A 17,540-nucleotide genomic window follows, 5' to 3' on the forward strand; every position below is an offset into this window, starting at 1 on the left:
CTCAACAAACAAGAATTTGTCGACACCGTTGCTCTGAGATATGGCTTGCCGATTGAGGGGCTGCCTGCTCTCTGTGCATGTGGATCACCGAATGATGTTATTCACACTAGGCGGTGGCCGAAGTGATAGCGTACTGGACCCACATTCGCCACGTGATGGACGACGCGGGTTCGAATCCTCACGCTACCACTCGGATTTTTCAGTCACCGCCGAGTGGCTTAAAACTACCCACATGCTGTCCTGAAGACCACCCATCAACCCGGACTCTAGAGGAAGCCGTCCAAGCGAATCAAGAACGAGTTCCGGGGGGCAGCATGAGCCAACGCAAGATGGCGCCACTATAAACACTCGCCTGCGCCAGAACGGGCTGGGCCGACCGTCAGGCCCCACCTGGAAGAAGCCTTGGGCCGACCATCAGGCCCCACCGGGAAGATGCCTACCGGCGCAATAGGCAACAACGTAAAAAAAAAAAAAAAAAAAAAATGACATGCAAGAAGGGAGGCTTCGTCTGTATCCGACACGATGAGATGAGGGATCTGACAGCCAGCATGCTCGGGGAGGTATGCCAAGACGTCACTACCGAGCCGGCACTGCTCCCCCTGGACGGTGAACACCTTAGATACAGGACGGCTAATACCTCATGTACGGGTTAATGTAAGTGCCCGTGGATTCTGGGTGCGCGGAAAGAAGGCATATTCGACCCGATGGCTGCCTGTTACCGCGGGGTGCCCCTGGAACTTCGCTGGAAGCCGCCCACCACAGACACGAGCAGAAGACAAAAGCTTACGGTGAAAGAATCCAGCATGTGGATCAGGGCAGTTTCAGCCCCCTATCACATTCGACAGGATGGGTCTCAGGGCCCGATGTTTCTACGCACGACTCGTGGAACTGATCTAAAGGAAGAAGTATCAGCCAAGAAGCCACGTCGTCGCCTGGATGAGGTATAGCCTCTTGTTCTCCCTGCTCAGGTCGACAATGGTATGTCTCAAGGGCACCAGACACTCTGACCAAAAAGCCACCAACATTTCCAATATGAAGCATGAGGCCAAAGTGGTGGAGTGACATTAAGGTGGGTCGGGAGCGACATGAGTATGGACGGAGAGGGAGATCTAGACGCAATAGATGATAAGGTGCTATGTACAGATTTAGTGCTAAGTAGTATTAGTGATACGCTTGGATGCCACAGTCATTAGCGAACAGAGTTGGAGCTATTGACCTCCAATTTATGGAGCCCTCCTGAGTGGAGTACCTCAAGGGTCAGTGCTGGGACCCATCCTCTTTATCATATATATCAATGACCTAGAATCAGGACTGAAATCCACAATATCGAAATTTGCAGATGACACCAAGGTGGGTGGAGATGCCCTCACAAAGACCGACTGCGAAATCATTCAGAAAGACCTCAATCACATTATCGAATGGTCGGAAAAATGGCAAATGTCTTTTAATGTTGACAAATGCAAAGTCATGCACATTGGGTCCCAAAATAGTAACCACACATACATCATGAATGGGAGACCTCTGCAAGCGATGCAGGAGGAAAAGGATCTTGGAGTCACTATCAGCAGTGACCTGAAACACGCGAATCACTGTAAAAAAGCATACAACAAGGCCAACATTATGCTCGGGTTTATAGCGAGGAACTTCGAGTGTAAAACACCAGACGTGATGCTATCCTTGTATAATTCCATGGTAAGACCGCACCTCGAGTATGCAGTGCAGTTCTGGTCTCCCAATTACAGAAAGGACATTGCTTTACTGGAAAGGATTCAACGACGCGCCACAAAGATGATTCCAACCTTCAGGGCTCAACCGTACGAGGAACGACTCAAGCGACTCAATCTCTTTACATTGGAGAAAAGACGCCTACGAGGGGATATGATTCAAGTCTTCAAGTATCTAAAAAAGTTCAGTAACGTCGATTACTCCAAATTCTTTGAACTGCAAACCAACTCAAGAACTAGAAATAACGGTTTACCCATTCAGTCGAGTCGATGTAACACATGCAGACATTGGAGGGAGTTTCTTTTCAAACCGAGTCATCCACCACTGGAACAATCTTCCCTCAGAAGTAGTAAATGCGAATACCATCAACTCCTTCAAATATAGAATCGACCGTCATTTCGCTGCGTCAGGAGTAAACGGAATAACGAGGGGCTTCCATCTGCTCCTCAATATCGAGGTGCTTTCATCTGCTCACCAAGCCCCAAGTGGCGGTCGAACAGATTAAATCACCCAAGCGGGCGACCTCGTAATGAGCCAATAGGCTTTCTGTTGCCTGCATTTCCATGTTTCCATGTTTCCATGTGTCGGGAAAATAAACATGGGTTGAGGTATCTTTTAAGTAGTAGTAGTGGTAATAGTAAAAGTAGTAGTTGTGGTAGTAGAAGTAGAAGTAGCAGGAGCAGCAGTAGTAGTAGTGTGGGTAATAGTAGTAGTAGAATTATTATTAGTAGTAGAAGAGGTATCTTTTAAGTAGTAGTAGTGGTAATAGTAAAAGTAGTAGTAGTGGTAGTAGAAGTATCAGGAGCAGCAGTAGTAGTAGTGTGAGTAGTAGCAGTAGTAGTAGAATTAGTAGTAGTAGTAGTAGTAGTAGTAGTAGTAGTAGTAGTAGTAGTAGTAATAGCAGTAGTAGTTGTAGTAGTAGTAGTGGTAATAGTGGAAGTAGTAGTAGTGGTAGTAGAAACAGAAGCATTAGTATTAGTAAGGGTAGTAGTAGTAGTAGTAGTAGTAGTAGTAGTAGTAGTATCTTTTAAGTAACAGAAAAAAGTAGCAGTAGTAGTAGTAGTAGTAGTAGTAGTAGTAGTAGTAGTAGTAGTAGTAGTAGTAGTAGTAGTAGTAGTAGTAGTAGTAGTAGTAGTAGTAGTAGTACCAGTAGTAGTAGTAGTAGTAGTAGTAGTAGTAGTAGTAGTAGTAGTAGTAGTAGTAGTGGTAGTAGAAGTAGCAGCAGCAGCAATAGTAGTGGTAGGGGTAGTTGTAGTAGTTGTGGCGTAGGGAGAAGACGTGCTGTGATTAGCTCTGTTACTTTGTGTCATAAGTTAGGTTCTACAGCCGATACTGCCATGGATTGTATACCTTTGTACGCGTGAACGTGCAGTGAATGTAACGATATATAGTGCAACACGGTGCCAGTGACGATGCAGGTGTTAATTACGAATTACTGCTGGTTGAGAGAGGCCGTGTGCTGGCCGGCAGTTTGAAAAATCACTGTTGTAACGATGCATATTGGGTCAGTGCCTCAGGGAAGAAGAAGGCAAACCGTGTCCCCACGTCTTCTCGTCGGCCGTGCGCGACCGTCGAATCTGTGGCGGACGGCTGAAAGGTGGAAAATTGGAAGCCAGAGCTGAGGGAAAGGAGGGAAAGATGGAGAGAGGGGAAGGGAGGGAAAGAGGGAGTACAAAGGAAAAGCAAACAGCAACAGACCACTTGGTCCTAACTAGGTTGTTTGTTGTTGCTACCATCTACTCTAATCTACAAGTCAGAGACACAGGACAGCAGAGGCGAAGGCTCCTCCCCTCCCACCAGTTCCTCCAGCCGAGGCTGGCATGAAAAGGAAGAATACAATGTAGTATAGAAAAAACTACAACGGAATTTTACATGGACAGAAGGAAGATCATACACGACAACATCATACACGACAACTAAGCTAACACCACTTTCTGTTAGACCGGAGCAAAATAGCGGATGTTCGGGTTAGCTTCTAAATATTTGTCTAGTCGGTTTTTGAACGTGAAAATAGTTTCGCTTTCGACGACGTTTTGAGGCAAACCATTCCATACATTGATGACACGGTTGAAGAAGTGTTTTGATACATTTGAGTTGAAACGCTTCCTCGTTATTTTGTATCCATTGTTTCTTGTTACACTTGATTGAGAGACTAAAATAATCATGAACATTAACGTTATCGAATCCCCAGAAAATTTTAAGCACTTCTATAAGGTCACCTCTTAGCCTGGGCTGTGATAAGCTGAATAAGTTAAGCTCTTTAAGTATGTCTTCGTATGGTTTGTTTCGCAGTCTAGGGATCATTTTAGTGGCTCGACACTACACCCTCTCGAGTTTATCAATATCCTCTCTGTAATAGGAACACCAAAACTGAACGCAATACTCAAGATGTGGGTGAGCAAACGAATTGTACAGTATCAATATTACTTTTTCTAATTTGTGTTCAAATGTACGACCAATAAATCCGATCAGTTTGTTGGCAGTTTTTATTACTTCTGTGCAATGTTGACTCGGTTTAAGATCGTTCGAAATTATTACTCCAGATATTTTTCTTTGTTGGCTTCAGAGAGTTGCACTCCGTTAATTTGATAATGAATACGATCGTTGTTGATTTCGATATGCATAACCTTGCACTTTTTAATATTGAAATTCATTTGCCATGTTCGTGCCTAACTACTTAAACGTTCGAGATCAGCTTGGAAGTGTTCTTTATCCATTGTCGTAGTGACTCTGCTGGCTATTTTTGTGTCGTCGGCAAATTTCGATATTTTACACGATAGCCCTTCGTCAGTATTATTTACGTACACTAAAAACAGAACAGGTCCCAACACCGACCCCTGTGGAACACCGCTTTTGATATCTCGCCAGCCAGATGATATACCATTCATAACAACTCTGTTTACGGTCGGTAAGCCAATCTTTGAGCCACTTATGAATATTACCATTTTTACCGTGAGCTTGCAATTTACTAAGGAGGCGGTTGTGAGGGACTTTGTCAAATGCTTTCTGAAAATCCAAATATGCAATGTCTAGGGAGAGAGGGGAAGGGGAGGAGGGGGAAAGGGAGGGAGAGTGGAGAGGAGAGAGGGAGAGGGGGAGGGAGAGAGAAGGGAGAGAGAAGAGAGTGTAAGTTATAGTTTTTCCATGTACATCATCCAATATACTTTCTCAGTATGTCAAATATGTTTAAATGTCAGGGATGTATAAGGGAGTGGTGAATTCTAGATAGCGGGTCGGGATGGGCGGCAGTGGGTCAGTTTTCAAGTACGAGGGTAAACATTAGAGAGCACGTACCCAACTCCCCCCATCGCTACCCACGCACATCCCCTCACTTCCCGTCTCCCCGCCAACCCCGTCCCGTTGCCCAGTAACTTCCCACCCCCGCCTGTGGGCCACGTTCAGGAGCCATAAAACACAGTGTCCGACTCAGGGAACAGCTGGTAATACATAGGAAGAACAGACACCAGAAGACCTATCGGTCTATGGCGAGGGTGTCTGTTTACTACCGCTACTACTAGTAATCTACGTGTGGTAGGACAGGACAGAAAAGATGAAGGCTCCTCCCCACCCACCTCTCCCTCCGGCAACGTGCCGGCAGGAAATAGTTAGAAGAGAACACCATGTACCTTTAAGGAAGAAAGGGACATGGAAATTTTACAGTAAAGAGAGAAATAAGAGGAAATTACTACCCTTAACTTATACTACTGGTAACCTAAGCTGTGGGGGAAAATGACTTCATTACATAAGAAACAGAAACACAAGGAGAATGGAAGAGGACGAGTGGCCTACACAGGGCAGCCTCAGGATCCCCCCCTAATACTCACGATGGGTGAGGTGTAGTTTCAGGGGCACAGGTGGAGGCTTGATCCTCGTTTTACCGGCGGTACTAGGCACGGCACCAGTAACCTGTCACCTTACTGCACCCACACCTCACTCCACCTGTCATGCGGACATTAACTGTTGCTTTACTCTATTGTTAACTAACGCTACTTGTAATCTAGGTTGTGGGGGAGAATAATATGAATTTAGGTTGACGTCTTGCTGTCTGAAAACATACGAAGAAGGGTCAGTATAATCTTATATCCCTGAAGTACTTATCCAATGAAGACTTGAAGCTATTGATACTCTGTGCGCTAACAACTGACGGTGGGAGTCTATTCCAGTGATCGACGACTTTATTATTGAAAAAACTTTTGCGCACCAATGTGTTACATCGGTTTCCCTTTAACTTCATACCGTTGCTGCGTGTTATTGTGTTGGTGTCTCTCTGAAATAGACTATCTGGGTTAATATTGTCGAATCCATTAAGGATTTTGAACTCTTCAATTAAGTCCCCTCTTATCCTTCGCTTTTTTAGGGAAAACATATCTAAACGCTTTAAACGCTCGTCATATGGCAAGTTTCGGAGCGCTGGAATTTGTTTGGTTGCTCGTCCCTGTATCCTTACTAGCAAAACTTGATCTTTGATATAATTTGGTGACCAGAACTGAACGGCGTATTCTAGGTGTGGTCTTACAAATGCTAAATATAATCTCTTCATAAGTTCGGGTGATTTATAATCAAAGTTTCTTGAGATTAGTCCTAACATCATATTGGCTTTTTTATTCGCTGCAGAACATTGATCACTTATTTTAAGAGTGTTACTGATAATGACACCAAGATCCTTTTCTTGTTTTACTTTGCTGAGCTCATGTCCTTGAATCTGATATTTAAAGTTAGGATTTTTTTCACCTATGTGCATTACTTTACATTTATCTACGTTAAAACTCATTTGCCATTTTTCGCTCCAGTCGGCAAGTCTTATTAAGTCTGATTGAATCTTTTCGCAACTTTCACTGTTCATTACCGTACCTCCTAATTTGGTGTCGTCGGCGAATTTGGCTACTTTTGATAGAATATCAGTTTCTAAGTCGTTCACGTAAATTATGAATAGTGTTGGCCCCAGGACCGAACCTTGGGCACGCCACTGGTGACGGGTTGCCAATCCGATGCTTCACCATTAAGAACTACACGTTGTTCTCTGTCGGTGAGCCAGTCATGAATCCACGCACATAGGTGGTCGTTAATACCGTGGGAACGCAATTTAGAAATAAGTCTAACGTGAGGAATTTTATCAAACGCCTTCTGAAAATCTAGGTAAATTACGTCATATGGGCTTCGGGCGTCCCAACATGTATAAACATCGTTGAAAAAAGTTAATAGGTTGGTAAGGCAAGACCGATTACTACGAAATCCGTGCTGACTATCAGTTATCAAATCATTTGTTTCAAGGAAAGTGATCATTTTATCCCTGATCATTTTTTCGAATAGTTTAATTAGGACAGACGTAAGGCTGATAGGACGATAATTACTGGCTTGTTTTTTATCTCCTTTTTTAAAGATCGGGGTAATATTGGCCTTTTTCCACTCGAGAGGCACACTGGCCTGTGCTAATGACTTGTTGAATATTAATGTTATGGGTAATTCTAGCTGTTGACTACATTCTCTCAACACGCGAGGAGATAAATTGTCGGGGCCCGGAGATTTATTTGGATCTATTTTCTGCAGGTACGCACGCACTTCGATAATGTTATCACTACTATTACTACTACTCTGCTCATATGTGTAGGATCAGGTGTACGTATTAGTAAGATTGTAAAGTGGTGGCGAAGAGCAATGGTAGTGAAAACAGAAACAATAGTTCTTGTATTACCGTAAAGGCAGATTAGGCATATGTAAGTGTATGTCTGTGTGTATGTATATGGGGGGAGACAAGAGTCAAAGTGGGGTCTGCTACTGTTGCTCTCTTCATCACCATAAATAGCAACTAAGATAATCATAATGGCACCGAAATGGAGCCCCCTCAGTGTTGCGTCTGTTCGTCTAGAAATCAAAACTGTGTTCTGTGCTCCTGCGTAAGACGAGGCCAATCCTGTGTGAACTGTAAGAGAGGTGGAGACTGTCGAAACCCAAAACCCTCATCGGCAGAATGTGGAAAATGGTGAGCAACCACAAGTGGTGCTGGGTGGGCAGGCCAATGAAAGCGCTGGAGATTATCAGGTGGAAGGGGGTGCAGGTGGCGAGAGACAAGGGCACGGTGACCAAGGTGAGGACGCCTCGCGCGAGCTCCGCTTTTGGCAGCGGTGGACACTCGAGGAGACAGGGGAGTGAGTGCGAGACGCTTACAATCATGTGATAGCATTTTCTCCGAGTAATATACTTAAGGCCCCGAGATGTAACGCCACCAAAACCTTGATAGATGAGAAAACCTACCTCATTAGAGCGTACAACAACTCCACGCAAATCGCCCCCTACGCTTTAAAGATTCTGGCCATACTACCGCACCTCATATGCCAACGGACTAACAAAAAGTCGAAACAATCTGAGGACGTGAAGGCGGTACAAAGAAGAATCGAGTTGTGGAGGAAAGGGGACATCCGGAAGCTACTTGACAAGGCTAAAACACTGCAGGAAAGACTACGCAGACCTAACATTTACAAGAATGACAGTAACGACAGGGCTAGAAACTTTGTTGACAAGATGAGACAAGGCAAAGTGGCCATGGAAAATAGATCACTGGCACTAGAAGATGAGGCAGCTGGGGTCTTTCCCATGAAAGAAGAGACAAGCCAGATCCTTAAGGGTCAAGGACAAGCATCCAGATGCTAGACCTGCACACCCAGAAATGAAATTCCCAGGGGACTACACCCCCCCCGCATCGAGCCGTCTTAGACCGTATCAGCGGTGACGGGATTTTGAGGCACGCTCTTCACATTCAAGGAGCGGCTGGACCATCAGGCTTGGATGCCAAGGGATGGAAACACCTCCTCAGTAAGAACATCTTTGGTAATCCATCTGTGGATCTTCGCGACGCAGTAGCCGCCCTAGCAAGAAAATTTGCGTCAGAGAATTGCCAATACCTCGAACCTGGTTCATCCCGCTGGATGTAAAACCAGGCTGTCGCCCCATCGGGATAGTGGAAGTGCTCAGGAGGATCATAGGCAAGACTGTCATGGAAGTGGTGAAGGACGACGTGAGGAAGGCGGTGGGAAACGTCCAAGTGTGTGTGGGTCAGCAGGCTGGGTGTGAAGCTGCCATTCACGCCGTCAGGAAAATGTTCGAAGACCCAGAATGCGAGGCGGTGCTAATGCGTTCAACAACATCAATAGGGAAACAACACTGCACAACATCAAAATCAAGTGCCCTATATTTGCCCAATATATTGAAACTACGTACAAGGAACCTGCCAGACTGTTCGTCAGCAGTTATAATGACCAACGACTTGAAGACCCGAAGGCCATACAGTCCTCAGAGGGCACCACCCAGGGCGACCCAGTGACCATGGCAATGTTTGCCCTGGGAATGATGAAGCTGCAGGACATCATCCGCCATGAATACACCAATGTCAAACAGGTGGCGTATGCGGATGACCTCACCGGGGTAGGAAAGTCTGCAGACCTCAGATAATGGTGGAACTTCGTCAATGAACACGGCCCTAAAATAGGGCACCATCCCAACGCCACTACGTCTGTGGTGATTGTAAAACCTGAGGCATGCGATTGGGCCAAAACCGCATTCCAGGGTAGTAAAGTGAAAAACATTTGAAACATTTTATTATCCCTTTTATACAATTATGTATTTACAATAATTTTGTACTGCAGGGAGCCCATTTAAAGCTGGGAGCTTTTTGGGCAGGTGGAAATTGAAGCTGTCAGTGGCTGGTGAAAGACACCTCGGGGCAGTTATTGGAACAGCTGAATGCAGAATCGAATATGTGAAAACAGCTGTAAAGCGCTGGGAGTCCGAATTGCAGAGGCTAAGTAAGATCGTCAAAACGGAACCGCAGGCAGCCTACGCAGCATTTACGTACGATGTCAAGCATAAATGGAACTACCGCATGAGGACAGTTCCTGATGATGCTCCGTAACTAAAACCTCCGAAAAATGCTATTAGAAACACCTTCATACTGGCGATAGAAAATGGGAGATGCCCCAGTGACCAGGAGCGCAGGTTGCTAGATTTGCCGCCAAGAATGGGTGGGCTCGGCATCACCAACTTGCTGAATTCGAGGACTCACTCAGAATCACGGCCTCTTTGACCGGATATATTATCAACCAAAACGAAAGGGGAGAAGACAACCCTAAAGAAATTATGTCACTAAGGAATGAAATCTCCAAAAAACGGAGAAGAAAAACAGAGAGACACTCTATGTGACCTAATGAGAGAACTCCCAGAAGACACAAGGAGGAAGACGGATATTGCACAGGAAGTGGGCGCTTCGAATTGGCTAACCACACTACCTATCAGGGTAAAAGGCTTCAACTTAAACAAAAAATAATTCACAGATGCCCTCGCCCTGAGGTATGGCTGGCCAGTGAATGGGCTCCTAAACATGTGTAACTGTGGCTCCCCCTTCAACCAAAACCATGCCATGACTTGCAAGACAGGAGGCTTCGTCTGTATGAGACATGATGAAGTGAGAGACGTAACAGCTCAAATGCTGAAAGAAGTCTGTCACGACGGGACTGTGGAGCCCATGCTGCTCCCTCTGCAAGACGAACACCTCACCAGACGCACCACTAATGTTTCGAACGAACCACGAGTGGGTGTTAACGCCAGAGAGTTTTGGACTCGTGGACAAAGGGCGTATTTTGAAATAACGATCTTCGATCCCATGGCCCATTGCCACAGAGACCTGACCCTCGATGCAGCCCATAGAAGAAATGAACAAGAGAAGAACAGAGCATATGAAGAAAGCATACAGGATGTGGACCAGGGCTCCTTCAACCCGTTAGTATTCACGACGTCGGGAGGTATGGGACCAAGGGCGCAGAGCTTCTACACAAGACTCGCCGAAACACTGGCGGATAAGAAACAGCAGCCGAGAAGCAGTGTGGTCGCCTGGATGAGATGCAGGCTGTCCTTCTCCCTCCTGAGATAAGCCTTGGTCTGCCTGAGAGGAACCAGGTCACCTGCATCCAAAACCACCCACATTGCCGACCTGGACTTTGGGGCGACGGTGGTTGATAGTCGTATTAACCACAAGCTTTGTTAGCTTAAAAATAATATGTTTAATAAGGTTTATAATACTAAATAAAGATGGTTGTCGGCCACAGTCATTGGCGGGGTGAGGCCAATGAATTGTTTTGTGAAAGACTGAGGAAAGATACCTCTCACAACGCAACTCTTAAGGAAAGGCTGGATAAATGTAAACATGCAGACAGGACTACTAGAGCTTAGCTCGGGCCCGGTAGACTACATATATGTAAATACAAATAGGTAAATACACACATACTGATACAGCTAATGAAAACCTTAGATAGAAGGAAAGTTATGGGACCAGATCGAATCTCGGGACAAGTGCTAAAAATGTAGAAATGAATTATTGGAGCCATTTTATGACATAATAACATGCTCTATAAATACAGGAAAGGGGACCTAAGAATAGAAAAGAGCATACATTATACCAATTTATAAAAGTGGAAATAATACTGAACCACTAAATTAGTATAGGTAAGTCTCTTTGAAAAGTGTAATGTGCCAGATTTGTGAAGCTATAATAAAAAAGGAAAACATGATAAGGGACAGTTTGGATTTAAAATAGGGAAATCGTGTTTCACCAACTTACTCTATTTCTACTCAAAGGCAATAGACGTGGTACAAGAGTGAGAAGGGTGGGTGATTGTGTATATCTCGATTTGAAAAAAAGATTTCGACAAGGTTTCGCACATAAGGTTAATCTGGAAACTACAGCAGTGGGGAGGAATGGGCGGAAATATTATCGAGTGGATAAAGGATTACTTAATGGGAAGAGAAGTGAAGACGGTGATTAGAGAGGAGAAATCAAATTGGAGGAAAGTAGAGAGTGGAGGTCCCTTAAAGCTCAGTTTTGGCACTAATAATGTTTAGAATATATATAAATATGCCAAAAGGCATTAAAAGTTATATGAGCCTTTTTGCAGATGATACAAAGTTAATAAGAAAAGTGAAGCAGGAGGAAGACTGTAAAGAGCTACTAAAATACCGGGACAGAGTGTATAGATAGAGCCAGTTATGGGAGATGGAATTTAATACAAACAAGTACCATGTTATTGAAATGGGAAAAGCTAAAAAATCAGACCAAGGAAAACATTGAATGTGACATATGAAGACAGATTGAAGGAGATGGACTTGGCAACACTGGAACAAAGAAGGGAGAGAGGAGATCTGATCACGCTGCATAAGTTGGTAAACAAGTTTGATGATGTGGATAGAGATGATCTCTTCTTAACTGCGAGAACGCAGGGGCTGAGAGGGCATAGAAAGAAACTTCATAAAGGAACCTGTTTGAGTAACTTTAAAAAGGTAGAGTTTTCCACAAAGAAGAGTTAACAAATGAAACAGCTTGCGGGAAGAGGTGGCGGAAGCAAGCAGTGTCCAACAAATGAAGGAAAGGCTGGATAAATGTAGATATGTAACCAGGACTATCAGAGCTTAGCTCAGGCCCAGTAGACTACAAATAGGTAAATATAAATAGGTAGACACACACACACAAGAAATGGACGAAGCAACTAGAGGAAAATGAAATCATCACAGAAAGACAGTTCGGATTAAGGAAAGGAAGAGCATGCCTGACAAACTTGGTGTGTTTTTATTCAAGGGTGATAGATGTTGTGAAGGAGAGAGGTGGATGGGCTGATGCTGTCTGCCTGGACTTGAAAAAGGCCTTTGACAAGGTGCCGCATAGGAGGTTGATGTGGAAGCTGAAGACAGTGGGTAAATTAGGATGAGGACTTCTAAAGTGGATGGAGGATTTTCTGAAGAACAGGATGATGAGAACAACTATTAGAGACAGGAAATCAAGTCGGAAAAATGTCATGAGTGGAGTTCCGCTAGGCACTGTGTTGGCCCCAATTATGTTTGCAGCATATGTTAATGATATGATAGAAGGAGTGAAGAGCTATATGAGTCTGTTTGCCGATGATGCTAAGATAATGAGAAGAGTGGAAAAAGAGGAGGACTGCTTGCTGCTCCAGAGAGACCTGGACACAGTGTGGGAATGGAGCAGGAAGTGGGAAATGGAATTTAATACCCAAAAAGTGCAGTGTTATTGAATTTGAAAAGAGTGGAATGAGAGTAGAGGGACATTATAAGTTGGGTAAGGATAAGTTAGACAAGAAGACAGAAGAAAAAGACCTTGGAGTGATGATCACAGAGAACTTGTCTCCAGAAAGACATGTAAATAAAATATCAGCTGAGACATACAACGTGCTGAGGAACATCAGAGCAGCGTTCACATACCTTGATGAGGACATGGTAAGGAAATTAATTGTGACCTTGATACGCCCTAGACTAGAATATGCATCAGTGGCTTGATCGCCATCACTTAAGAAACACGTTAGAAAACTTGAGAGGATACAGAGAGCGGCAACAAAAATGGCACCTAGTCTGAGCGACCTGCCTTATGAAGAAAGATTGCTGAGGCTGAACTTCCCTACATTGGAAAGTAGAAGAGAGAGAGAGGAGATTTAATAGCAGTGTATAGGGTGATAAATGGTCTGGAGAAATTGAATAGAGATAACCTTTTGATAAGAGAGAAACTTAAGAGGAAATGGAAAACTGTCAACTGAGAAAAGTAAATTGTAGAAGAGACATCAAGAAGAACAGCTTCCCGCAGAGATGTGTGGGGGTCTGGAATGGGCTGGAGAGGAAAGTGGTACAGGCTAAGTCATTTAATGGATGGAGGCCGTAGTAGTAGTATAGTAGTAGTAGTAGTAGTAATAATAGTGGTAGTTGTAGTAGTGGTAATAGTAGAAGTAGTAGTAGTGATAGTAGTAGTGGTAGTAATAGTAGTAGTAGTAGTAGTAGTAGTAGTAGTAGTAGTAGTAGTAGTAGTAGTAGTAGTAGTAGTAGTAGAATCTTGGAAGATTCTGGGCATATTCCTCCTACTCATCCCCCCTCTGACTCCTTTATGCCTGTTATTAAGATTCTTCCAAATGATGTTTTCTATGCCCTCTCAAGCCTCAACTCTCAAATGGCTTATGGACCTGATGGAGTGCCTCCTATTGTCCTTAATAACTGTGCTTCTGTGCTGACACCCTGCCTGGTCAAACTCTTTCGTCTCTGCCTATCAACATATATCTTTCCTTCCTGCTGGAAGTATGCCTTTGTACAGCCTGTGCCTAAGAAGGGTGACCGCTCCAATCCCTCAAACTACCGCCCAATAGCTTTACTTTCATGTCTATCTAAAGCTTTTGAGTCAATCCTTAACCGGAAGATTCAAAAGCACCTTTCCACTTCTAATCTTCTATCTGATCGCCAGTATGGATTCCGCAAGGGGCGTTCTACTGGCGATCTTCTTGCTCTCTTAACTGACTCTTGGTCATCCTCTCTTAGCAGTTTCGGTGAAACTTTCTCTGTTGCGCTAGACATATCGAAAGCCTTCGATAGAGTCTGGCACCAGTCTTTGCTTTCTAAACTGCCCTCTTTCGGATTTTATCCCTCTCTCTGTTCCTTTATCTCCAGTTTCCTTTCCGGCCGTTCTATCTCTGCGGTGGTAGACGGTCACTGCTCTTCCCCTAAACCTATCAACAGTGGCGTTCCAGAGGGCTCTGTCCTATCACCCACTCTCTTCCTGTTATTTATCAATGATCTTCTTTCCATAACAAACTGTCCTGTCCACTCGTACGCCGACGACTACACTCTGCATTGTTCAACTTTTTTCAATAGAAGACCATCACAACAGGAAGTACATGACTCCAGACTGGAGGCTGCAGAACGCTTAACCTCAGACCTTGCTATCATTTCCGATTGGGGCAGAAGGAACCTTGTATCCTTCAATGCCTCAAAAACTCAATTTCTCCACCTATCAACTCGACACAATCTTTCAAACACCTATCCCCTATTCTTCGACAACACTCAGCTGTCACCTTCTTCAACACTAAACATCCTCGGTCTATCCTTAACTCAAAATCTCAACTGGAAACTTCATATTTCCTCTCTCGCTAAATCAGCTTCCTCGAGGTTGGGCGTTCTGTATCGTCTCCGCCAGTTCTTCTCCCCCGCGCAGTTGCTATCCATATACAGGGGCCTTGTCCGCCCTCGTATGGAGTATGCATCCACCCACACAGCTCTTCTGGACAGAGTGGAGGCTAAGGCTCTTCGTCTCATCAGCTCTCCTCCTACTACTGATAGTCTTCTACCTCTTAAATTCCGCCGCGATGTTGCCTCTCTTTCTATCTTCTATCGATATTTCCACGCTGACTGCTCTTTTGAACTTGCTAACTACATGCCTCCCCCCCTCCCGCGGCCCCGCTGCACACAACTTTCTACTCATGCTTATCCCTATACTGTCCAAATCCCTTATGCAAGAGTTAACCAGCATCTTCACTCTTTCATCCCTCACGCTGGTAAACTCTGGAACAATCTTCCTTCATCTGTATTTCCTCCTGCCTACGACTTGAACTCTTTCAAAAGGAGGGTATCAGGACACCTCTCCTCCCGAATCTGAGCTTGCTTTTGGCCACCTCTTCTGATTCTTTTATGGGAGCAGCGATTAGCGGGCTTTTTTATTATTATTTTTTTTGTGCCCTTGAGCTGCCTCCTTTGTTGTAAAAAAAAAAAAGTAGTAGTGGTAGTAGTAGTAGCAGTAGTAGTAATAGTAACAGTAGTAGTAGTAGTAGTAGTAGTAGTAGTAGTAGTAGTAGTAGTAGAAGTAGTAGTAGTAGTAGTAGTAGTAGTAGTAGTAGTAGTAGTAGTAGTAGTAGTAGTAGTAGTAGTAGTAGTAGTAGTAGTAGCAGCAGTAGCAGCAGCAGCAGCAGTAGTACTAGTGGTGGTGGTAGTAGTAGTAGTAGTAGTAGTAGTAGTAGTAGTATAGTAGTAGTGCAGCGCAGCGACTTGCCTGATGGGCGAGCCTCCCATAACTCACTCTGCGAGGGGGGTAGCTCTTTGGCCGACTGGTTAAGGAGTGGCTCTCCCGTCTCGCTGGTCGCGGGTTCGATCCCTGGCGTCGACAAAACATTTCCTTGTTTGGATTAATTTCTGGTGCGTTTCGTTTCTATTTTTTTACAACAAAGGAAACGCCTCGAGGGCAACAAAAAAAGTGTAGGAAAAAAAGCCCGCTACTCACCGCTCCCATAATACGTAGACAGAAGTAAAGAGTGGCCAAAAGAGAGATCAATTTCGGGTGGAGAGGTGTCTTGAAACACTCTTCTTGAAGGAAGACAATTCATAGGCAGGAGGAAATGCAGACGAAGAAAGGCTGTTACAGAGTTTACCAGTATAAGGGATGAAAGAGTGAAGATGCTGGTTAACTCTTGCATAAGGGGTTTGGACAGTATAGGGATGGACTAGAGTAGAAAGTCAAGTGCAGCGGGGCCGAGGTAGGGGGGGAGGCATGCAGTTAGCAAGTTCAGAAGAGCAGTCAGCATGAAAATATCGATAGAAGAAAGAAAGAGAGGTAATATGGCGGCGGAATTTAAGAGGTCAGAGGTCGTGTTGGAGTATAGTAAAGAAAAAAATCTGGCGTTTCACTGGTGGCAAGGCATCCTCTCCTGTGATTCTGTTGTGTCACCCCGAGGGTGTAACAGGTAGTGTGATGGCCAATGCTTTCCAAAAAATTCATAGAAAATGGGAAATTTCAAACACACAGAAATTAATCTAGATAGGGATGGGGCGCCGTGTAGTGCAGCGACTTGCCTGATGGGCGAGCCTCCCATAGCTCACCCTGCGAGTGGGGGTACCTCTTTGGCCGACTGGTTAAGGAGTGGCTGTCCCGTCTCGCTGGTTGCGGGTTCGATCCCCGTCGCCGGCAAAACCTTTCCTTGTCTGGATTAATTTCTCGTGTGTTTCGTTACACGTAGAGGTTGTGTGGGAGTGTAGTAAAGAGTAAATTCTGCCATATCAGTAGTAGTAGTAGTAGTAGTAGTAGTAGTAGCAGCAGCAGCAGTAGTAGCAGTAGTAGTAGTAGTAGCAGTAGCAGTACCAGTTACCTGAGGGAATGACGGTGAGGCAAAGGATGACAACGCCGCATATCGTGAAGCCAATGATGCTCGGGTTCTTCCTGCCGAACTTCTTAATTAGAGGCGCCGTCAGGGAGTATCCGGGCGTTTCCATGAGCCCACTGAGGACCATGTAGAGGAAGGGGTCAGAACTGTAGATGGCGCCACTCAGACTCAAGCCACAGTACACGAGAGACGAGATGAAGAGGTTGACGGAGAGAGCGATAGTGACCACCCTCATTTTGTGGGACCTGGAGAGGCAAGGAAGAGCTAGATAGTGAGGGGGGATTTCATATCAAGGAGAAAGAGAGAGAGAGAGAGAGAGAGAGAGAGAGAGAGAGAGAGAGAGAGAGAGAGAGAGAGAGAGAGAGAGAGAGAGAGAGAGAGAGAGAGAGAGAGAGAGAGAGAGAGAGAGAGAGAGAGAGAGAGAGAGAGAGAGAGAGAGAGAGAGAGAGAGAGAGAGAGATTCCTACCACACACACCCTATGGTCCAGACCAGGAGGCCTGTTCCAAACAGATATGAAAAAAAAAGCATGACATTCTTATGTTGCTATGCGTCTTGACGTGTACGCAACCCACAATGCTCACTGTCCGTGGTATATTAATGAGTTTTCAGTGTATCTTTGAGTTACATGAGAAGTTTCACTGTACTGTGCTGTGTTAAGATATTACTTCGCTTCGTTGTGCTGCGTTACTTGTGCTGTGATGTGCCTTTTTTTTTTTTGTTTTTTACAGCAGAAGAGACAGCTCAAGGGCAAAAAAAAATGGAAACAATATTGAAAAAAGAAGCCCGCTATTCGCTGCTGCTATAAAAAGCTCAGAGGAGTGGCCGAAAGATAGGTCAGTTTCGGGAGGAGA

At 44.8% G+C, this 17,540-nt stretch overlaps 1 protein-coding gene across 2 annotated transcripts in view; it reads right to left on the reverse strand.

Annotated features, from left to right (window-relative positions):
* LOC126990926 (organic cation transporter protein-like) overlaps window positions 1-17,540 on the reverse strand; it is a gene marked incomplete at its 5' end in the record, with an annotated part of 77,407 nt that overhangs the window by 10,115 nt on the left and 49,752 nt on the right. For both annotated transcript variants that reach the window (XM_050849562.1, XM_050849561.1), the window contains 1 exon segment: window positions 16,674-16,933. In XM_050849562.1, coding sequence (XP_050705519.1) covers window positions 16,674-16,933 — 260 coding nt within the window.

Source organism: Eriocheir sinensis, unplaced genomic scaffold (assembly GCF_024679095.1).
Source record: "Eriocheir sinensis breed Jianghai 21 unplaced genomic scaffold, ASM2467909v1 Scaffold225, whole genome shotgun sequence".
Taxonomy (NCBI): Eukaryota; Metazoa; Arthropoda; class Malacostraca; order Decapoda; family Varunidae; genus Eriocheir; species Eriocheir sinensis.